The sequence below is a fragment of the Haliaeetus albicilla genome, chromosome 17 (assembly GCF_947461875.1).
Source record: "Haliaeetus albicilla chromosome 17, bHalAlb1.1, whole genome shotgun sequence".
NCBI lineage: Eukaryota > Metazoa > Chordata > Aves > Accipitriformes > Accipitridae > Haliaeetus > Haliaeetus albicilla.
Window position 1 is genome coordinate 22,410,962 of NC_091499.1, and position 23,991 is coordinate 22,434,952.

Below are 23,991 nucleotides of genomic sequence, written 5' to 3' on the forward strand. Positions count from 1 at the left end.
TCAAAGCAAATTAATCCTTTGTATCCCAAATGAATCACATCTCCTGCTTTCTGTGTACCTGGAGTAGTAAATACCTGTAATTTTACTCTGGCACCGAATCTATTAATTAATTGAAATTTAATAACAGCACGGCAATCAGATGAGGCCATGTATTTTTACTTCCTTTCCTGAGAGGACTTAGTGGGAATATATGTGGAGATAAGTCCTATGAGGAAAGACAGCTACCTGATTCAATTCTAAATTCACTAGTGACCATCATCTAAATTTATTGTGAATCTAAACTAATAGGCCAAATTTGCCTTGGGGGAAAACTGAAAAAGTAAGCCGAACCCTTCTGGATGTTCATAGCAGGGATGTTTACAAAAAGGGGTTATAATAGGTTAAGAATGATAGAATATCCTCTAGGAACATCATTAATGAAAGTGCCATTTGCACAAGCTGGCAGCTGTAGCAGGTACACAGTTTATTCCTCTGGGAATCCGAGCACTCCAGGTGTGTCCTGCCAGCTTCGCAGGAACATGGTGGTAGTAGTGCCTTGTAACCCATACTGCTCCTGCCCAGGCAGACATTAACTCACTGGACTAAAGCAGTCAGAGCAGACAGAAGTCTATAGCTCCTTTAAGTTGAAAGTGATCAAATTTTAATTACCTTGTGCAGCAGTGTCTTGCAATTGTGTTTTTATTCTTCAGAGAGGGAGCTTCTGTTAACTCTCCAAACACCAAAACCTGACACAAACAACAGAATGAATCTGCTGTCCCTAAAAACGTCAGACCTTTGACTCTCTTGGGGCTGCCCAGTTTGACTTCCCATGGCTGTTTGCTGTGTATTTGATTATGAATCATTCTTATGGATGAAGCGGTTATTTATGTTGTGTACAGGGGCAGATCTGTTGCCAGCCAAATTCCTCCCAAAGGGCTCAGTAGACGTAGAGAATAGGAGGAGCATCAGCAGCATTACAGACTGCAGCAAACACATCTCCTGCAAAAGGCAGAAGAGCAGAAAGGAGAAAACTTTAGAGAAGGGAAAGAGGAAATACAGTGATTGAGAGAAAACCATGCTGCTTGAGGAAGAAAAGACATAAACTGACCATCAAGTACGTCAAGTGTTACACAAGCAACATGTCTCGGCCACCAGGAAGAAAGCAGGAGAACCACAAAATAGTAAGATATTTTATAATGTGTAATTAAAATTGTGCATGGAGTAGGAATAAGCTATTATTGTATTGATGTGTTCTGTACAGTCATATTTCCAAATAGCCTGAAAGTACTGAAAGGATGGGGATGAGTCTGCCAGTATGAGAACAGAGGCGCTGGCAGCATATATGGCTACAGTGGGACCCCCTTGTGAGCTGCCCACAAGCTGCCAGCTATTAAGCAGTGACATAAAAAAAGCCTTGCCCATAGGACTTGGGAGTTTGTTTGACTCCGAGCAGTAACACTGAGATTTGCTCTAGGAGCATTCATTTCTCTCCAGCTACCTTGCCTATGACATGAAATGATTTTCAGACAGCCCTGTCTTCAACATGAATCCTTGAGGCCAAAACTCTATTCTTGCGTTGGAGGAAAGAAGCTGCACCAGCCACATCTCTACCCCATGAATCGTTCCAGGAAGAGACGGTTCATCTGAGGCTGCAGTGTACCTGGTACCCACTGTGTGCCTCCTGCATACCAGACCACGTCTTCTTTTGGGGGTTATGTTGCATGAGCAGGGGTCCTTCTTCATCCTCCCAATGTTGCATTTTTAGTATGCACAGGGAGTGCACCATCACAGGATCTCAACATCTGGCTTTAAGGCCAAAATCTGATTCCTGAGGAAACAATAGTAAAACTGTAACCGTTGTCTTTGAGTGTTGACTTTGACCATTGATCACATAGCACAGAATTCTATCAAGTAGAAGTTACTTAGACCAAAACTTCCTTCTTTTTCTGCACTTCATGTTAATATTCTCCTAAAGCTCCAGCAGTTGTTTTAAATATACTGCATGCAAGATTTTCCCAAGAGGCCTTCTTAAACTGCATGGTCACAAAAGCAGTATTTTGTGCCATTAAAGATACCAGTTATTCTCCTTCTTGTCCTCTGGCAGTGGTGTGTCTAAATACGAAAAATTCAATAGCAAATTTCCTCAGAATCTCTATCTGTGGTTGAAAATTTCTAACCATTTAGGAATGTTATGCGACAAGTCCAAAAAACCAGAGTGCCATAACGTGGAAATAAGGCCACAGTGGTTTAAGTCCCCCCTCCCCACCCCCCCCATAATAGTATTGTGCCTTGAAGAGAATATGCTTGTATCTAAAAGTATAATTATGACATACGTATGTAAGTATACATATGTATAACAAATTGAAGAGAGAGGAAGTTGCTAGAAAGGAAAATAGAACATAGCCAACTGTAGAAGACTGATAACAAAACCAAAGTGACTGTCTCACTCACTGGACACTTAACTGCATTTTTTTAATTTATCCCTAGTGCTGAGATTCTGAACAGGCTTAGGAAAGATGGGCACAAAGTTTCTGAGACTGGGGTCTGTTCAGAAACAGAGGTCTAAGTGCTTAGAGAGATTTGTCATCAAAGACAGATAAGTTTATGTGCCTCTGTGGTTAGACAGTCATTAAATGAAACACAGAGATAGAGATCTCTGTTCTTTGTTTGGATGGTTCAATTCCACAGAAGTCTTTCTTCAGGAACTTAGAGCCTTAGGGCTGTCTGGATGGTTAACAGTGGTTTTTGCTAGGAGTTGGGGCAGTGGAGAAGTTCCAGAAAGCTTTAGCACAATGTTGTGCCAATTTCTGAAAAGGGGACAGAGATCTCCACTTAAAAAAAAAAAAAAAAGGATGACTATAATATAATTAAAGTTAATATACATAAGTTTATGGGAAAAAATACTCCAATGGATTGCAGGAGTGGCTGGTAAATGCAATTATGTTGATATAGTATGATTAAGTTTCTCTAAGGTATTTTTCTTATTACAACACAGACTTTTTCTGAGACTAGAATACAGAACCTGTATGACATCCATATACTCCATTAGAGTGCTTGGCAAAGTGTGCAATGTTATTGTAAACAGGACTTATCACCAAGATGAGTTTAAGAAATGGTTCCATACTACTTAAGATTTTGAACAGTGACTTGTTAAAATGGGAACATTGATTAAACTCCAAGCTTTTGATTCAATGGGATCAAGAAGAGGTCTTTCCACCAAGCTCTTCTTCCTTTCCTTGTGTGATTTTTTCTATTGTTTTCATTGGTATTCACTATCATTTTTCCACAGGCTGTAAACAAAAATCACCTCTAGTCTGCCCACACGCCACAGGCCTGTGGCACTTCCTTTAATTAATTCCTATCCAAGAAGTTTAGTGAGAGTCAACCTAGTCTCTCCCCTAAAGGCCAGCTGCTGCTCTGACTAAAGACAGTCAATTCTGCCATGCCATGGAGGTGATCTGGCAGGGCAGGGAGGGAAGAAAACTCTCCTCCAGGTTGGCGCACAGCTGAAGATCCATCCCAGATTGGTACTTGTGACAGGATCTGTGCATGATATGCCTTTTATCTCCTCAGTTGCTCTCCATGCTCCTTGGGCAGGTGGCTGTAATCCTCACCCATCTCCTTCATCTTGCTCATGCGGTGGAGCCATACCAACCACATCTTCTGTATTAAGATACAGAAATAATGTCACAGTGAGATTGTCTAGGCATTTGGAGAGCTAGTATTGATAGTGATTCAAGTTACTTGTAAAGTTTGATAAAGAAGGGGAAATGTCAATGGGACTGATTCTTTTCTACTTTGCTTTTTATTCTTTACACTTGTGCTGAATGACAGGGGTTTTTTTCATTATTCTGAGCTAATTTTTTTTAAATCTTTTATTTGGGGGTGGGAGTGGGTGGGTGGGAAGCAGCTTATGATCTGAATCAGATCAACCGTACCTTTGTGAAGGAACTGGAATTTCAGTATATACACTGTTGTTCCTATTGTAAAAGGGCTAACAGCTAATTGCTTCAATTATTCTTCCTGCAGCTAAACACTTGTCATAAATCTTGGATGGCATTTGACAGCATTTATCAATCCGACATACATATGTGCTGTTATAGGATGCAATAATGTACTTGATGAAACTAGCTGTATCCCAAGAAATGGTATTTCTGACAAGCAAAGTCTCTGCGCAGAGACTCAAGTGATGATCAAGTCAGACTCTGTCACACTTGAATTGTGGATTTCAGTGATTACATGTCCATGGACAAAAGTTTCTTGATTAACGTAAATGTTATTTTTGCTTGCTTTTAATACAGTAGCAGCTCAAAAGTGTGAAAAAGTTTGATTCTAGTCTGCTTCATTTTTGATTTCCACCTTTTCTGGCAGAGCAGAGAACTTTTTGTACTCACGTATGGGGCTTTGGTAGCCCAGCTGTGCAAGGACTATGAAAAAGATGAAGATGTCAACACCTGTTTAGATAGAATGTAAGTACTGCTTTAAATGTTCAACTTTATTGATAATGCTGTTTGTCCACCTGTATGTTACCTTTCAGCTTTATGTCTGTTATCTTATGAGTTCGAGCACTGTCTAGGATTACAGAGATCATGGGGAAAAGGTTCAATATTCTGTCAACAGAAATAACACTAATTTGCGAATGAAGATCAACCATCAGCTTTTGAATTCTCAGAAGAAAAGCGTCAGGGCTGTTTTGACAGCTTACGCTTGTTCCTTGTTGGTCCTTTGTTAAGCTAATTAGTAATACAAGCTTCTAAATTTCGCTCCTCTTTCCATGTATTAATTTTCAACTTCCGTGTTAACTCTCCTCTTCTATTCTATATCTTCGTACCCATGTCATTTCAAAGTAGACAAGCTTTTTGTTTCTCAGGGGTGTTTTCTAGTGAACACGCATTTCTGTGGCCTTCCCGTGGCTCCCCCTCCTCTAGCTACACCCCGGGTTTGTGACTTGGACAGCTAAGAAGTAGTCACAATTCTAGGCTGTAGGGATTTGGCTTCGGTGACTAAGTCAATAGGCAGACTCCTTCTGTAATCGATCACCTTTGCCGAGGGTGTAATTCGGGTGTCTCGGGCTCTCTTCCCTGACACCCCCCCACCTTCACGGGGTTTGGGGCAGATGGGCCTCTCACCTTTAAAAGACCGTACAGCAATGAGTGAGGTAGCACAAATGGTCAACGAGGAACTGATTGTTACATGGATAACCTCTTTGGAAAATGAAGCTTCGATGTTTATAGGATCCTGTTGTCCTGACTGAGATTCCTAGGCATTATCACAGTAAAAATAATAATATCACAGAAAATCAGCAAGAAACTACTTTTGAGGTGGTTAACAAGAAGATATACCAAGATCTTCAGCAGAAGAGTAAGTCCTGTGTTTTCAGGCAAAACAGACATGCAAAACGGATTTACAACAATCACAGTGGACAGAATACCTAACCACTTTACTATTAATCTGAAAGCTTGCAAACAAGCTATAGTTCAATAGCCATCAATGGAAGTGAGTAAAAATATCCTTGATGATAAAAAAGAAAAAGAATTTGTTCACTAACTAAGAAGGGACAACATCCCTCGGGTGTTTACTTGATATTAATCCCTCATTCAGCTCTGATGAAAATCATACATTTAAAAAATATACAGATGTCTTTCTGATGCTATGGTAGAAATTACTAAAGGGTAGTTTTGGAAGATGTGGAGACATGCTTTGCTGCTTGTGTTTTTATTATTATAGCTGTTTTTATAAAATCTTTTCATTTTTCTCTTGATAAAGATTTGATAAAATAGTGACAGGTTTCATTAAAGCAATATGGCCATCTTTACTTCTGTGAAGATGAAAACAGCTCAGCCGGAGGAAGAAATCTTATAGATTAGCAAACCTGTGACAGTTGGGAACAGTATTCTTAGGTCTCTCTTTCTATATGTATATATATATAATCTGTAGTGAGAAGGGTGTTTTTCACTGTACAGTTGCCAAATAGCTGCTTGTGAATTTATTATTCATTTGACTTTGCAAATCTAAGGCATAAGAGTTGAAAAAGGATCTAAGTAGTCATGTACATCACCAATAAATACCTTGCTAACTGCTGATGACGTATTTACCAACATTATTGATATTGATACTGAGGCAATAAATAAATAAATAAATAAATATTTCATTGTTTTCTGTTGCATGACATATTGCAATTTTAAACTTCGTGCTGCCAAAACCACTTTTTGGTCTTGTCATCACATTAGACATCAGATCACTTTTTGGCTTCTTGTCAAAGATGTGGTACAAAATCAGTAAGAAACTCCATGGAGTTCAGACTGCTTCGCTGAGGGTGTAGGGCCTCTGACAAACAGGCAGAGACTGCCAACATCCACAGAAATGCAAATGAAAAATTCCCTAAAAACATTTCTGAGTTGAGTTCACATTCTTTCATAACATTTGTGTCAATCTCTTTCCCTTTTTCAAAAAACGCTTGGAGACATAGCTATTTTGCACACTATGTAGTTAGTTACTGACCTTTGTTAATGTGTGTGAGCTAGGCATGAATATTTGTTTTGTAAAATTTCTATTAACTTCCATCCTTTTTTATTTCATTTCTCTGAAATTGTAGTGTTATAAGTACAAAATGAAGGTGGTGGTGTACTGAAACTGTATATTAACTAGCAACTTTTGGATTTTTTTCTGCAACTAGTAGATGAAGGAAGAGAACATGTTAAAAAAAAGACAGAGAGGGATTTGTGGAGGGAATGCAAAAAATGAGATGAAGAGATAAGAGAATAAAGTGAAAGAGATCAGGTGTAAGTCCATTTCCTATGGGTTTTCCTGGCATCTGAACGCTGCAATGAGGGTGCCCAGGATTTGCTGAACTCCATACCAGTCCAGAGGGGAATGCTCTGACCTGAAGGGGCAGTTGCTTTGTTCTCCTTGACAGAGACGGTGTGAGATGAACTCTGGGGATGACAGAGGAATGGAGAAAATCCTGTGCTATGTTATCCTATCCTATTTTTAGTGACAAAGTAGTATTAACCAGGTGTATTATTTGTATATTGTTTATATATTATACTCAAATATCTAACATCTAATATTTATTCATATATGTAAATATAAATGTATGTAGAGACAATGTGTATATAAACAACTTTCATATCATCTTTGCCAGGGGTATCATGCTTAAAGGAGCGTGATTCCTTAAATGACTACATGAACAGCAATTCCACTGTGCTGCAAACTGTGGTAGAAAGAAGAATCTAGACCAGCAAAATCTGTTGTCCTCAAAGCCATTCATTTAAGAGCATGCAGCTGTTTTGCTGAGAAAGAACAAGGGACAGATTAGGGAGATGGTAGGTGGAAAGAAGTTCCCCATTTTGAATGTTAACATTCTTTGTTCTCTCCTTAGGGGCTATGGCATTGGCATAAGGCTGATTGATGATTTTTTAGCTCGTTCAGCTGTGAAAAAGTGCCGCAGTTATTCTGAAACAGCAGACATGATTGCACAGGTAAATAAGGTTTATATTCTCTAGAGCTTCATCAGCTTCAATGGTCTTACCTTTTCCCTCCTCCTCTATCAGTTTGCTCCAGAACGATTACCTACATTTCTGCTATATCGTGATTGTCTTATCAAAACCCAATCATCTCTACAATCACACCCATGCTTCCTTTGGGTGAAATACCGCCTTTTCCTTACCTATAATGTCATATCAACTAGTAGCTCACAGAGGATGGCCTTGAGAGGAGACATCAGTTTCTACCTCTGTAGCATAGTGCTACATCAGGCTGGGAAAAAAACCACATTCAACAGAACACAAAAAATGTGATATTCAGTGAGATAAGAATTTTGCCAATGGCCTTGGTAAACCCACAGTGATAAGTTTACCACAAAGGGTCATCAGAACTACAGAATTAATTCACATGGGTATTAGTTTTATATCTGAGTTGAGGACAGAGAACACAAAATGGGATACCACCTGTAAAAGGCTGCCACCCCTGACCTAAACTGACCTTAAAGTCAGTTGCTAAGCTGAAATTAAAATTCCTCTATTCCTAGTAGCCTATGAGGTGTTTTGCCATTAGAATAATTTAAAAGTTTCTTTTTGTTTGCTGCAGCTTAAGCTGATTTCTTCTACTCTTGCCAGAGAATGCAGCAAACAACAGAAAATGATCCAGTTTTAACAAACTTCGAATCATATATTCCCTCACTTTTTTTCTTTTTTTTCTGGGAGCATAAGTCTTAACCATCTCATACAGATCTTAAACTTTTATATTCTTACTCCTGCCATCTGAATCTCCTCAGCATCTCCATAATTATCTTAGATATTTTTAACCTTAAAATGGTAATATTAGGGATAAGCTGCAGGATTTTCTGCAAAAGGAAGACTCAGTGGTAGCAGAGAAGAACTGTAAGAAAGGAAAATGAGAGGAACATTTTCCTGACTACCTACAAATCTAATAATAAAATTTAAAAAGATAAAATCAGAGTGGGTACTTTTGCCCTCTTTGATGGAAATTTCCCTTTTATTGAGTAGTCATTCACACTACTGTCAGACAAGAAAGATCTAGGAGGAAATTTAGTGGCAATACACAGGTTTCTAAAGATGTATTTTTGCCCCCATGGGCAAGTCAGATTTCCTGGAGAAGCTCAAAGAGAAATCCATAGGACGTCCAGCCTGCTGAGTCACTGTAAAGGAGGTGGTAGTTCATAGATCCTGCGTTAGCTCAGACTAATACCTGCTCAGGTCATGGTGAATGATCCCTTTTATCCTTTATGATTTTCAGCTATGAAGTGTTGCCAGTGAAGATAGGCTTGGCCTTGCCCAATGGCAAAAATTAACCACACTTCATAACAAAGAACTGTTTGCTAGGTAGTCATTTGTTTTAAGAGGAGAGATCAGGGTATCAACTAATTGAACTGAGATTCATTTCCATTGGCTCATTTTAGGAAACAAAAATATGCCTGGCATACTTTCTGATTGCTTGAGAATTACCAGCAGCATCAGCTAAATGTGAGCATTATGTTTAACTGCTGACTGCAGAACTGGGAAACAGCAGGCTTTCTATACAGTGAACTAAGGCACCAGTATATGCTGGTTATACAGGAGTATCTTAGTTCAAAGTGCACGTGGCTGTTACCAGGTGAGCTATGATCCTGCTCACATTAACCACATCAAAAATACCTACGTTACATCTGGCCGAAATGGAGGGACAGAAGTTATGTTATCATTCCGAAATGCTTGTCATAGAGGAACTGATGGCTGTCACAGAAACAGAGAGGGGACCTCTCTGCATTTGCTGTTGCTGGTAGGGCTATAAAGCGCACATGTGCACAACACACACATACACCATGATCTGCCAAGGTTTAAAGCAGAAGCAGGTGACATATTACTAAAAGCCAGCCAGCTCCCATTAGCTCATAAAAGAGTGGAAACTAAATTTCTTCCTGAAGTAAAGTGTATTTTGGAGTCTCACATCAGGATGATGTACAACAAAGCTCCTTCTCTGGAGGAGGTGAGCTGGGGTAGAGGATCCATTGGAGATAGTGAGGGCAGCTGAAAGAAAACCATGAGACAAGCAGCTTTTCAATCTCTGTATTAAAATGCACTGTCTCATCAAAAGAATGAGACCAGGTTGCAAAATCACATTTTTGTTCACTTTATGTTCTTCTTCAGGTGGTATTTGTACTTTATTTTCTCTGGATTTTCATGTATATGCCAGATATCTGGTTTTCTGGGTCTTGTTCCTCATGATTCCCTTATTTACAAATGCTTTAGAACAGTCGAACCATCATTGTTAAGTACGGGGGATTCAACAAAAATATGGAGTGAGAAATTAAACATCAAAGTAAGGAAAAAGACACTATTTCTCTGCAGGTTGTACTTCAAAAGAGACTTACTGAGAGAAATAAAAATACTTGGAAAGATTGGAACAAACTTTAAAGCACACAGTCTCTTGAAAAGACTATTTTTAGCAAACTAAAAGGAGTTCTGTAGTGGGAGTATAACCTTTCCAAGGCAAAAATATGATATGGGAAGCATTTTCACATTTCTTTGGCAAAACATTTTTTAAATAGTCTTCAAGCACATTTTTCTGAGGCACATACCAATAAAACATATGTAAAATGACCCAGCAAGTAACTGCAAATAATGCTGTTAAAGTGACCTGTTCAGAATTACACAGCTGTTTACATGATTTCTTTAAATCTTCAGCAGTAGTGTTCTCAGCCAGGACAAAGCACTTAAATACTTAACTGCACTAACTCTTCTGAGGTAGAAAGCTGTTTGAGGATGAGTGTGTAGAGTAAAACCAGTTCAAAGTTAAAGTAATTAAGGCAGTTAGGCAGTTCAAGTAGTTAGAGCCGAACTTTCTGTAAACATAGCTGTTATCTTGCAGTCCTTTGGAAAGGAAAAGGAAGTCTGCGAGATCAGGCTGTGGGTGTTCCCTGCAGAAATGGAAAGAGATGAAGCAAAGGAAAAAACATCAAATGAGGAGTACAAAGCCAGCTTGCCATATTAAGAAATAAATACTGGAGGAAAGGTGCACCTAAGACAGTGACTGAGGGCTTAAAACTTCAACCACTGGTTCAGGCTGCAAAGCCTGGAATTTACTGCTAGCTTATACTGGACTGGCAAAGGGCCAACAGTTTGATGATAAGCCACAGTGAGCCCTTCTGCACTGAGTTCCCATGGTGCTCACTGACTTCTCGTGTTGGTGCTGTGACTTTGCATGGTTACAGTTGGGGTAGAATAAAAAAAGATAAAGCAGGCCGTGTGAAAGTAGGCTTTCTGCTCACTGGCAAATTGGGATAAGAAAATGGAAACCAGTTGAGGACTGGTATTAAGAACAAAGCTCAGCTGAAGAAGTAATGTCCAAGACTGGATTCAGAATTTGGATCTGAGTATAACTGAGGATTACTTTTGAAATGAGGGTGATAATTTTGCTCTGTAATCCTACAAAATCAAATTTACTTCAATTCCTCCTCATAAGACCTCTAGCATCATTGATCTGATTGAAAGAGATGCGAAATATAAACAGGTTCTGGTTTTAGATCTAATCCTAGAACAGTGTTACCTTCTACAGCTCAATGTCACCGTGCCCCAGGAGGTGTCTGTGTGTGCTACAGTGGGAGCAGCCGGCCCATGCCCTCCGGTCCACAGCGAGCTAGTGCTGGCTCACAGGCTCCATAGCTGTGCTAATACAGCCTAAGAATATATCCCTTCCTGAAAAGCAGTGGCTGGAGTGGTGGGCTTTATGGTGGGAGCTCGGTACCCCATGAGTGCCGCAACTGTACATCTCTGCAGCTGCTTGTAGAGAGGTCCCTGGGGACAACCAGGGCTGGGGTAATCCAACCACATCACCCCCAAGCCCAGAGTTAGGGTAAGAGATGTGATTCCCCTTCCCATGGGAGGTCCTGCCACACGAGGTCCCTATATATTGACATATGGCCAGTTCGAAAGTCTGACACAAGCTGGCAGAATTTACAAAGCTGGTAAATGTTGCTTTTCAGATCTCAGCAGTGAGAGGGAAATGCAAACAGCAGGTTGCTGTGCTAAGTGGTAGACAGTAAAATGAAAAAAAGTGCTGCACTGTAAAGACTAAAGAAAAGTTTGTGAGTACATGGAATCAGCAGCAGATGGCAAGACCTTTAAAGCATCTTGCTCTTCCCAAACACTAACTGTGGAAAAATACTAAGGATGAAAAGTATGCTACCAAAAATATTATTTTGGCTGCGTTTCCCCTTCTAAGCAGATTAATTCTGGTCCTTCATTAATCTTGTTATTATGTCATCTGAAATTATGGTTTCAATTTTTTTAACAGTCTGTATCATCACTTACTTTGCAACATTACTTCCGCATACAATGTTTTGTAGTGAGAAGTTCCCAGTAGTATATAAAGGGACTGAGAAGTTAGCGGCCTCCTAAATATTTCAGTAATTCTAGACTGTATTTGAGCACCATCAAAACGTTAATGCATTTTATTCTTGCTGCTTGAGATAGATGGGATGCTGGTTGAGACTTTGAAAAAGAGCAGTAGTACATTTTTAATTCTGACTGCATAGATTTCTTGTTTGACATTAAGCAATATATAATCCCATAGAGTTGCAAGTAACATTTTCAAAAGAGAGATTTTTGCTTTATATGGGTGTCATTTTAATGGTGAGTCTATGTACATGTCTAAATACATATTCTTTTTTTCTTCCATTTCATATAGATAAAAATGAGAAAGATTTATGGATGCAACTTTCAAAACCGCTCATTCATTCCACTTCCCTGTCTTTTAGAGTCACAAAGAAAGACTGAAAAGGCCTTTGGTTTACCCTCTGAGAACTTGTGTATGGTAGTTTTAAAGGAATTTCTGTCCAGTCACAGCCTGGTTTAAAAAAATATGTTCATATCTAATTCATTGAATGACTTATCTATGTACTTAAATTATTTTTTTCTGCTAAGACTTTTTTAGTTTTCACTTTATAGCTTTGCAATTTTGCCTTAATTTGTTGCCCCAATGCAAACCAGCTACTGGTTTTGCATAGTTTCCATGCAAGTTCTCTTTTACACAGGAAATTTTAAAAATAGAATTTGGACAGATTCGTCATACCGTAATGCAAAGTACAGCTGAAAATAAATTGAAAGCATATGAGGGCCTAGCACGGTTAACTAGTTTTTGTTCTTATAACAAAGACTTGAAGTTTGACAGAGCAGCTATTGTATAGCGGAAGAAGAGTTAAGAGAATTAAATGAGAAAATTGAGTTCCCCCAGGGGGGAAGAAATAGTAAACTGAGGGACAAAGCACACAGAATCGAGAAGAAGTTTCCTGTTTATTTGTGCACTCATATTTTGACAGACATCAGAGTTAATGCAAAATCTAAATTTCCAAGAGAAAATGTTGATTCTACTCTTTGGTGGTTTTTTTTTCCAGTTAGTTTGTTTTGGATAGTGTTGATAATAGCCTTTGCCTCTTTCTGAGCTGCCACGGTAGCTGCTGAACTTCAATTCAAGGACAATGTTGATACAAAACATCTTTTGCGACAACTGCTTGAAGGACAGGGTTAAGTTTGCCAAAACCAGACTCCAGCTGAAAACATAGGGTCAAACTGGCTTTTCTTTTTGTCTATCTGCGTGGCAATTGCATTAAGTCACAGGCATTTTGGTAAGATGACACAGTTAAGAGGAGCGCAGCCCTGGGAACGAGGGTCAGCGAGAGACTTAGGGTCCTACCGGGCAGATGTTACAGCACTAAGTGTTCAGCAGCTGCTCTTGGAGGTGGAGATGCTCTCCCCGTGCGTTCACCTGTGAACACGAAGCAGGGTAAGGATGAGGAGAGGAGGATGCACCTTGGTTTTCCCCCTCCATGATAAAGGAGAAGGCCAGGCTGGGAAACACTCCTGTTTCAGATGGACCTGGCTACTCAGGTGCAGAGCTTTGAGCCTTCTCCTGAGGAAAAAGAGGGTGCCAAAAGCCCGACGTGGGACCCCTCTGTCCTCCTACCTTTCCCTCTGCCAGCTATGCTTTTGCCTCTGTGTCCCAGCTCTTGTATCACAGTGGAGACCTCATCCTTACACCAACTCACTTGTTTCCCATATACCTTGATCGGCTCATTAACCTACTTTGCATCCCTACTTGCTTTGGTTTTCTGTGGTGTCAGTGAGAAAGGAGGTGGAAAGGCAGCTTTGGGAAGGGAGGTTTGGCCCAGGCGGGGGGGGACATTCTGTTAGATGGTGTCTCCTCTCCCCTCGCATGCAGGGAGGTGGTGAGATGGGGACTGGGCAGTAGATGTTGGGGCATCTCTCATAAAGAAAGAGAAAAGCAGACAAATAGGAAGGGACATGTACCCTGGAATTGGATAGTTGCTATACCAGGAGAGGAGCCTGGGGAGAGAAATGCGTACGTGCCAGACATGGTGTCAGACATGCCTGCTGTTGTGACTTTCATTTTGGCAGTGTTGCCTCTGTGCTTTCAGCTGCAGCAGGTACATTTAAGCATATGACATGTTCTAAGTCTGCTACGAAGTGGGTCAGCCGGGATAAAAAAATTTAAAGCATTTGCTCAAAGACCACAAATTCTTCAAACCACACAGAGAAGATTCTAAGCAGACAGTGGAATTAGCTCTCGGATTTTATTTTAAAAAGGAGTAATGGTCTATAAATGCAGCTAGATGTTTTTTTCCTGCTGAAGAAGTGTAGTGAGTATGAGAACAGCTGGGCAGAGTACCCTGGCTTGTTGATAAGAGCCTGATTCAAGCAGAGCAAAAATATGATTCTTTGCAGACTCAGGGAGACTGGCAGTAAAATGTTGCATAAAAGCCTGCCCAGTCACCCCAGGGAAAGAAACTTGGCAGAAGCTTTGTTCTCTTTTATACAGTGGTTGCAAAGACTCTGGACACCCTGTGTGAGAGCCACGTGGTGAATTCCAAGTAGGTGAGGTAGAGCCCAGGGCTCTGGGGTGAAATGCATTTGTCAGAAGCACTGACTGTGCAGTCACCTCACCTGCGTTGCCTGCCGGTTCCTCTTGCTCCAGACGCTAAGTTTCCTAAGCTATTCAGAAAAATGAAAATCAGCCTGTTGCAAAAATATTTTCTTGTCTTAAAATGCGGAATTTCCTTCCAGGCCCTCTGTTGTGCACTGGCTACAGGCCCAGTACAAACAATAATACATAGCTCTATAGGCTGCACCCAGAGCAGCTCTATAGGCTGCTGCCCAAACCCCACTCAAAACAGGAGCTTTATACAGGTAAAAAGAGAAATTTCCAGTGGGAGGAGATAATACCAAGTATTCTACGGAGGCAAAATATCAGTGATGCATTTTCATTGTTGTAACAAAGCACTACCAATGACTAATTATGTTTTGAAATAGCGAGTTATTTTTTAACAAAAACATGAAAATGCCAAACCGTTTGGTAATTTCAAGTTCTTGGTACGCTTCGGCTCTAAGATTTGTCTAAAAATTTACCTGGCACCTCACTGTCAGTGGAGGTTGCTGCCCCATGTCTCAGGGACTAGAAGACCAGGGCTGATCACTGTGACCATCCGTGGTGTTCTAGGTGCAACAGGAGTCCAAAGACACTGAGATGCTGTGAGTGACCACTGGTGCCTCAAAAAAATGCTGTACCTGCAAATGGCCTGGAAATAGCCTGGAAGCAAAACCTCTGCTTTCTATGGGCTGTCAGAAAGCCACACACACCTTCTATTATTATATTCACACCTATTAAATGGTGTTACTTTATGATAGTCTCTTGATTTACATAAGATGAGTATATATAGCACCTTTTACATAGGATATTGTTAAAAACCTCTTGTAGGAGTCATTATTCATCTCTTTTCGCTGTCAGCTCTTGATCCAGACCCAGCAACATTAGTACAGCATGAACCCTAGGTGCCATGGAGGACTGCAGCCTTTTCGCTGATGTAGGGGAATAATTTCATTCCTTCCTTTTGGAGCAAGTTTGTAACCAGGAGGGAACGTGATGAAGAAGAAAGAGGCCACTGTGAAAAAATACAGAGATGAAACCAGCTAGAAGTACGCTGTATTAGCAAGATAGAAAAAAGTTGAAAATATATTCTATCTATGGTATCTCCCTTCTGTCTGCAAAGTCCAGCATTGTCTCTCTTTCCTCATTGATTTCTTTCTGGCCTTCTTCAACTAGCTTATGAATTGTGCTATAATGCTGTTTGCTACTGCTGAAAGAGTAGAGCTGGGAAGCATCTTCCCATGCCTGAAAAGCCGGCAGGGAAATCGCTTCTGGTTCCTTGTTCTCAAAAAAGCACTTCAGGTTTCGCTCACTCAGCTTGGTGGCATACAGCTGGAATATCTGCTCCAGTTGCTCCTTCTCCTTCTCCGTGTACACCCTCCAGAACATCAGCTGGAGGTGGCTGACTTTCGACTGGCAGCTGGCACAGCAAGTGGTGAGCAGGGAGAGAAGAGCTGTGGTAACGATCACACACCAGCCTAAAATCTGGGAAAACCAAAGAAATGAGTTTCAGGTTAAAAAGGCCCAAGTGAAAATGCTACTTAAATCAAGAGTGTCCAACAGAGCGACCACACTTTGTACGGAGGACCTGCCGCTCCTCTTGGTCCCCTACTGTGGGCGTCTCGTCCCAGTTTGCATTCAGTGCCCAGCATTAGTGTTAATGGGGCGTCCGTATGGGGACCAGAGGGAAGCAGAAGACGTCAGGGTTGAGGCTTCTCAATAGCGCTCAGTTTGACATCTCTTTCTCAGGAAGGCAAAAGCTGGTTGATTTTTACAGTGGAAGGTAAAATGCTCAAGAAAAGTTGGCTTATACTAGAGTCTGGCTGCCCCCGTGTCCCGTTTTATAACGAAGGGAACTTGGATAATAGCAGCTGAGGTGACATGTCCAGCACAACGGCAATGGCAGGTTCAGGGACAGATGATCTCGAATCAGACCTCAACTACAAGACTGTGCATGAAGAAAAATCTAACAGGGGTCTAAATGATCAAGCAAATAATGTTATGGCTGAATAGAGCTATACAGAGCTATACAGAGCGGACCTGAGAGCAGAAGTAGCGTCTGGCTGATTTAGAGAGGATATTGATGAGAGTTTATTGCAAAACTATAACCATCTGGCATGCAGTGTATTGGAATTGCTTACTGAATTCTGTCACGCAAAGGGAAAAGTGCACAGAGAGAATAAAATCTCACAATCACTAGATGGTAAATGGTTTGCTATCTCCTGAAAGCATTAAGTAAAATTACCCAGCAAGAATTAGGATTAAGACACAATTCTAAATTGTGACAAACTACAAAACCAAAAAGGGTAAGTAACTTTTGTCCCAGATCACTCAACCTTTTAAACTGTGACCATTTTTAGATGTGTTCTTTTCAGACTTCTTTTTAATTAAAAAAAAAAAACCCAAACAAACCCCAAACCAACAACTGCATTAATTAGCTAACAGGAATATAAAAGATGGTCTTAAATTTAAAAAGCGTTCCTCAATTCTTCTACCAGGAGATTCATTGAAATCTATGCTATTCTTGTGAACTTTTTTTTTTTTTATGAATCAGCCCTTTGTAGTGGAAAATTATTTTTATGCCAGAACTGGTTTAAAATTACCTTCTTGACCAATCCTGTGAGAATGCTGTGAGGAGAGGGCATGAGAAAGAAGAAATAGCATGTGCATTGGCAGGTCTGTGTTGGCACTGGAATAGAGCCCAGTTTGTCTACACACTGATTAGAAATAGTTGCTGTATTTTCAGAGAACTTTGTTTTTGCTGGAATATGCTTTTCCAACATCACTAGACTTTTTTTTGTAGCAACTTCAGTGTTTGACAAAATTCTGTTAAGAACATTTTAAAATAAAGAGCTGCTTCCAGGATTAGAGCAAGGGCTGAGTGTGGGAAAATGTGCTTGAAATTGTTATTGTGGGATGTTCTCCTCTAAGGAGAGCAGATTGTGAACACAATTTTTTCATGCCTAGTGCTGCTGGCCTAGCTGATAGTTTTACCCACCTACTCCACTGCAATGTGTAACATTTGCAAAAAATAAAACCAACTTGTTTTCAAACAGTGGAACAAATTCCACTATGGAATAAATCTTTTAGGTTTCAGAGACCCATATGAACTGGAACTGATTTCCCATGCTTTAATGGTGTTGATATGGAGAGCTGCAACCTTTCTCTTGTGAACTCTTGCACTGATGTTAAAAAAATAAACGCCAGTAAAAAATCTGTATTTAGCTGAGGGAATATAGAAACTTTCCTCGGGGACATATGTGAAATAGAGAAGCTTGGCAAACAATTATTCTTAGGGACTGATATGGGAGAACAGCTTCGCTTTCTTTTCTTTTTCCAGTCACTTTGTACTGACTGGTGATTTCTATGGGTATTTGAGAAACTGCTCTTTTTAGCAGCTTTTCACTTTTTTTGGAGAATGAACCCATGTATTCTCATGCTATAAACTGAGTCACTGGTCTTTCACTTTTTCCTATACATACAACTTAAAGTCTTAAGTACTATTTGTTATTTCCTTCTAAAACTCTCAGATAAATTGCTTTGTCTGCAGTGCAGGCTTTGTCTGCATTCCAGTCCTATTTGCATGAGGACTTGAAAATAAAACTGGCTTTTGGGGAGGAAATGGTTCCAGATGGATACAATTGCCTGACAAAAACTTGCTGGCTGCACAGAGTGTTTTTCCTTCCTGCTGACAATCATCTTTCCATCTTTTTCTGTAGTCTTTCCCCCCGCCGCCTTTGTTTTGTTTTGTTGGGTTTTTTTGTCTCTGAATTCATTTACATTACAAGGCAGTGAGCAGAACTGTATCACAAGAATATAGTAAAATATAATATGATCTCAGCTTTGCATGTTCTGCGTGTTTTATTTTAGTGTTTCTTCCTTCCTCCAAGCAGGACAAAAATGTGCTCTCATCTGGCATCATGTACACAAACAGAAACATATTATGCAAGCAGTCACAAATCTGTCACAAATCTTGTTTTCAAGTATTTTTCTACTGTTAGTGACCTAAGATTTCATTACAGGTTGTGATGGTATAAAATCGGAGAGTGTGGTATGGATTTTTTAATAGGACAGACCCCTTTAATAGGGTGACATCTGTTAATTCAGCCTCCTAAACAATCCAGTATTTTTTTCTCTTTAGAGCAGGCTTCATTCAGGAAGACAGCTTTAAGTTATCTGGTCTTATTGATCCTGCCGTCAGTGGGGCCCCCCAGGAAGTACACCACAGCTCAAACTGAACTAAAAGACAGATTGATTGTATTTTGCAAGGCTGCATCGTGTCAAAATTTTGTTTATGTGAAACCAAAGGTTTTATCTTAGCATCTGACATCAGGATCTTCAACAGATAAATCACAGCGGCAGTACAAACTGCATAATGCTCTTTATTTTTCTTACCTGGGACTGTGCTTGAAGAGTTCGCTTCAGTTCGTCGCTCTCTGAAAAGGGCATGGAGCTTTTGTCACAGACTACCTTGTGTAGCTCTTCAAAGCACTTCGCAGATTTGCTGTCGCAAACTGCATTTAAGTAGGCAGGATTTTTCAAGCCACTCATGGCACATTCGTAAAAAGTCCCGTTGAGCAAAGCCACCGAAAGCCACATCACTGGGGCCACCAGAGCGTTTAAAGTGACTTGTCCAAAGATGTAAAAGCAATGGCAGATATTGCCTCTGGGGAATATTTTTCTGGGATTCACCCAGCAGCCTGTAAAGAGTTTCCAGGTCTTGCTGTTCAAGAAATATCCAATAACTAGCAAAACAAAAGCTGGGGAGAAGAGAAATACCAAACCGTACCTGAAGTTCTCATTGCTGCAGGGGCATCTGAAAGCAACAAGAGAAAACACACGTTCACCTCCCATTGTCAGCAGTGCCATAAAGCTGTAACCTATAGCGGTTTTCCGGTTCATAAAGAATTTCAGGATGGTTTGGAAACTATCCATGTTTGGTACTCACTAAAGAGGTAAAAATCAAGACACGCTTATCTTCGGTTGCAGCAGTCTGTAGTGGTGTAGCAGGGGAGAGCTCTCCAGAGGAAGAACAGCCTGCTGCTAGCCTGCCTGCATACGCGCCGGCTAGATAACGCCGTGATGTCACTGTCTGGAGAAGCGCGCTCACAGGGGACCTCTCTGCTAGCACAGCAGATGTTGCACATTTACAGTAACATTCATCAGTAGTAGAAGGAAAGCAAGCAATGCGCTATATAATCAAATAAATTTGCAGCCTTGGCAGTCTCATTCTTGGTGGGTTGGTTTTTTTGCGACTGCAGATGGAGATCGGAGTAAAAACACACGCTCACCAGTTGCGGGAGTTCTTGAGCTGTGATTAGCAAAGTTGCCGGCAACGTAGTGAAGGACCTAATATAGATGCTAATGGTCCCAGGGGAGTGTGACATGACTGAAAGCAGACAAGTGATAACAGTAAACCCACTTCATATGGGGTTGTAAATGTAGGAACATCAAAGACAGAATAAGCAGCCTTCTGCTGTACTTCCCTGGAGTATCACATCGCTCCAGATTTGCATCTCTGGCTCAAGCTGATCACAGAAGAGACAAATCTAGTTTGCTTTCCAGCCTGTCTGGCCCTTCCCCTTGTTTTCCTGGGGTAAAGCTGGTCTACAGAATGCTGCATCCTAAAGTTTCACCTCTGGTTTGCACACAACAAGTTCAAGCAGCAGAGTTTCATCCTTTTGCAGGTTGCTTTCAAGATGTACCTTGGGGTCACCCCTAGCGTGAGCTGCAGTAGTGCCGCAGGAAATGAATTCTCCTTGATCCTGGACAAAAACCCACTAGTGGACTTTGTGGAGGAGCTGCCAGCAGAACGAGCATCACTTTGCTACTGTAACCTCCTCTGCGGAGTGATTCGAGGTGCCTTGGAAATGGTAAGGAAGGGCACGTCTGTTTTCTCCATTCTTTGTTAAGATGCAGAGGCACAGGAAAGCAAAAGCACTTGCTCAGATAAATGAAGGAGGTTTAGCAGTGTTGAATCTCTCTCTCAGATTAAATGTCTATACCTAAGTAAAAGAGGGCCAGGCTGATCCTGGATCCTGAGGTAGAGAAGCACGCAGGTTGGCTCACCTCCACACTGTCCCTGCGTGGCTCTTCCATGGCTGACTTGGGTGCAAAAGCCAGTGGGAGCGGGGAGCCAGCTAACACGTACTGCGGAGAGCCCCGGGGGCATGCCGGGGGACTCTGCTGCTGCTCCTTCAGCCTACCTCATTTTCCTGCATAGGTGCAACCGGTAATAGCCATCCCTGAGTCTTTCCAAATACATGAAGATAAATAATATTGTCAGGTTACCACAGCACCTGCTGAAAGGGAGAACAAAGTGCGGATGAGTATAACGTTAAAGCCAAAGCACCAGCAGTGCATGAGATGGATTCCAAATTTTGTTCTTAAATTTAAGACTTTTACAAAAGAGTAAACGAAGGGCATCATTTGAAAGTCACTGAGGCGTAGAGCTTCTGTGGCATTTTCTGAAAAACATAGATTTTGGTCTGCTTTATGTTTCTGTCAATATGTAATTTGTCATGTATCTTATGTTTCAAGAAAACAAAAGCTGTGCAAGTATTATGTATGTATGTCAGTCTCAGTATTGTAGTACCTAAGACTAATTAACAAAAGAATTCTATCATAAGTATCAGTACGTGACCAGAAAATTTTGTGATCACAAAATCAAGTACACAATTTAGGTTCTCGGATTAAAGCAAAGCACTGGAATGAAGGGTAAGCTATTATATAAATTCCAGTGTATATAAACTTTCTTTTTATTAACTCAGTTGGGAAAGACATTTTAAAACAATCCAGAAATCTGTTTCTTATGAAACCTGAGAAAGGGGGTCCCCTTGTGGTAAGAGAGAAGCAGCTTGTTATACTGGAGGAGGGGAAAAAAACGGGGCATTTCTTTGCTTAACTGATCAGACCTGATTCTTTCTAGGTTCACTTAGCAGCAGAAGTTACCTTCCTCCAGGACAGGCTGAAGGGCGATGCTGTGACAGAAATAGGAATTACGTTTTTAAGGAAGGCTGAAGACAGAAAGCACAAAAGAAATAAATGAAAGAAATATTGGGAGAAACTTGCTGAGGGCTATTTTGCACCTTTTGTTTCTGAAGAAGACATGCAGGGTAAAAATGGCTTCGCTGAGCCAGCTGCACCAGTTGCACACTTGAAAGGTGAAGAGAGCCGGGTGGCGAGCAGGAGGGGCAGAGCGGGGGGAGAGAAATGTTAATTGTCGTGACACAGATACCAGTGTAAAAGATCAAAATGGCCTGCCCTTCCTTTTTGCATGACCGTGCTCTTGAGCTCAGTGAAAGTTTTATCTCAGTATTTAGTACACACTGGATGCAAAATATTCATTCGGACGCCAACTGTTTTTGGATAAACATGACCACCTTTTCCCATTTTGTTTGTTGGTAATGTTTCAAAGCATGCTTGCTAAGCGGTGCTTTATTTCCCTGGCTGTTTGTGGTCAGGAAAAATGAATTCATCCGCTGTGACTGCTGTGTGCAGTGTCTCGCTGTCAGGTGCCTGTTTTGATGCGTAATGGTTTGCCGCTCACTGTCCTCCACACCAGACATACTGCTGCCTTTGAAACCAGAGAGGGATGCGGCTTCACTGACGTCGGGAGCCGCTTCAGTTCGTTACGGCTCTTTCAGGCGCCACATGCAGTTTTGCTGGCGTTGCCTGTTCAGCCCCATGCACACGTCAGGCTGCAGCACTGACAACCGCACCGATGCTTGTGTTGCTTCAAGCCATGGCCCTTTTCACGTCAGTCTTCTCTTCAGGAGCACTGATCGTATGACCAAACTGAACAAAGCATGGCGTATTTAATGTGTAGTCACTGTGGATCTGTACTCACCTAAGGAAACTCGAATAAAAATTCAGAGATTGCCACACAACTGGTTTGCTGGTCGTTGTGTCTGTTCTTACCTGACCTTCATCACTGGCTGTTGAGCATCTTCCCCTTGGCAGTGGACTTGTTACCACAACATGACTGGGAAGTAGAGAAATAGCAGCCTCACAGAGACCTGAGTCATAGGAAAGGTTTAGTGTTGTCCGGTGTAATGCAAGATACCTGGGTAAGGGTTGGACAACACCCCAAGTCCTAGCACAGTACCCTACCCATGAAGCCAGCTCACCTTCTTCTCACCAAAGCTCTTGTTTTAAACTGAAATACAAACCCACAATTCAATTCAGTGAAGCCCAGAGTTAACTGTGATTTTATCGCTGTGATTTGTACCTTTGTCTCCTGTTTTTCCCTCAGTCTGTTTACCTAATCCTGCTAAGTAAGGGACACCTCATATCTTGGGGACAGCGGGGTTCATTCCCACCAGATCTGTGCAATCCTCACGATAATCTTTCTGCCTTCGTTTGTCTTAACAGTGTCGTACAGTGGTGGTGTAATATAATGGTGCTTTAACAGAATAATTTTGTACAGAACAAAAAATAAGCTATTCATTACCCAGCCTTGGGCTCAGCCCAGTATGCCGTTACCTGCTATGAATAACGAGGTACAACATGTAAAAATGTGTTACAACCCATAATGAGTTTCCCTACATTTTTTTTATTTTTTTTTACACTCACGGCTGAAAGGTCTTGTGGAGTTTGTCCGATTTCACTGCCTGTGCCGGCGCCCTCGGTGGAGTTTTTGCTGGTTCTGCCCAGCTGGCTGAGATGGACATGTGGTGACTTTGGCTGACCACAGGAAGGTTTTTTACAAGGCAATGGCCATTTTTCCTTTTTCCAGCATTCTTCCTACACTGGATCACCTTGTCCATTGTATTCTAAAGATGGAGTAAGTAAATGTTAGGTAGAAAAATGGTAATAAACAATAGAAAAACCAGTGACCCACACTACGTTACCATTAATAGCTGACATTAGCTACCCTATGCACACACAGTCTTTTGCTTGTCTCACTTGGTAACATATTCACAAAAGTGTTCCTCAGTGTTTCGTTTTACTGTAGGCCCTTCTTTTGAAGGCCTCTAATGGAGCACTCACAAGTGTGCTGAAGCTTCTCTTTCTCTGAAATTTCTTTCATTATAAATGTAATTACGTACAGAAGATATGAGTGTTACATAAAGGTGAGGAAAAATTCAAACGTGACTGCATACAAAACCAATATATAAATATCTGCTTCTATCCTTATACATAGATACAAATTTTTTCCTTCCCCTAGAAGTCACTTTATCTGCGAAAAACAGACTGCCATCACTGCCAGCAAACTTCAAGATATGTATTGCAGTCCCATTTGAAGCCTTTGCTCATTGATTTTAATTAGAAGTGCTGGCTCTGCGTCTTCCCTGGAAAGCCGAGGCAGCTTTGGTAATGAGACCCGAGCAGTTGTGACCGTGAGTGGGAAGTGGCAAAAGCCCACCCAGATGCAGCTGAGAGGATTAACACGAATTCTGAGGGTTTTTTCACTGCAGCTTCTCATCGGGAAATGAAATAAGGCATGGCTTGTTCGTGGAGACTTTCCATCTATCCTGAAGTATTTTATTATATCTCTAAGGTAAAGAAAGCCTGGCCCCACTGCGCCAAGGAATGTTTTGGCACTGATCGCAGTGGGGCCGAGACATTATA

General features: G+C 41.1%; 2 protein-coding genes across 2 annotated transcripts; one reads left to right on the forward strand and one right to left on the reverse strand.

Annotated features, from left to right (window-relative positions):
- Nucleotides 1-838: 838 nt before the first annotated feature.
- TRAPPC3L (trafficking protein particle complex subunit 3L) lies at nucleotides 839-22,307 on the forward strand. Its single transcript, XM_009913853.2, has 5 exons — nucleotides 839-1,160; nucleotides 4,351-4,448; nucleotides 7,361-7,460; nucleotides 20,106-20,291; nucleotides 21,347-22,307. The coding sequence occupies exons 1-5, from the start codon at nucleotides 1,119-1,121 to the stop codon at nucleotides 21,464-21,466; spliced, it is 546 nt and encodes a 181-aa protein (XP_009912155.1). The 5' UTR covers nucleotides 839-1,118; the 3' UTR covers nucleotides 21,467-22,307.
- Nucleotides 12,752-19,691, reverse strand: CALHM5 (calcium homeostasis modulator family member 5). The gene is made up of 2 exons (XM_009913851.2): nucleotides 18,814-19,691; nucleotides 12,752-15,903 (listed from the first exon to the last, which is right to left on the reverse strand). Exons 1-2 carry the CDS (start codon nucleotides 19,351-19,353, stop codon nucleotides 15,514-15,516), a joined length of 930 nt encoding a protein of 309 aa, XP_009912153.2. The 5' UTR covers nucleotides 19,354-19,691; the 3' UTR covers nucleotides 12,752-15,513.
- Nucleotides 22,308-23,991: the final 1,684 nt, after the last annotated feature.

Coding starts and splice junctions, on each gene's coding strand:
- TRAPPC3L (XM_009913853.2), top strand. CDS start 1,119: ATGTCTCGGCCACCAGGAAGAAAGCAGGAGAACCACAAAATA. Junction 1,161..4,350: donor AGCAGGAGAACCACAAAATA/GTAAGATATTTT, acceptor CTTTTCTGGCAG/AGCAGAGAACTTTTTGTACT. Junction 20,292..21,346: donor TTCGAGGTGCCTTGGAAATG/GTAAGGAAGGGC, acceptor GATTCTTTCTAG/GTTCACTTAGCAGCAGAAGT.
- CALHM5 (XM_009913851.2), bottom strand. CDS start 19,353: ATGGATAGTTTCCAAACCATCCTGAAATTCTTTATGAACCGGAAAACC. Junction 15,904..18,813: donor CTCTTCAAGCACAGTCCCAG/GTAAGAAAAATA, acceptor TGGTTTTCCCAG/ATTTTAGGCTGGTGTGTGAT.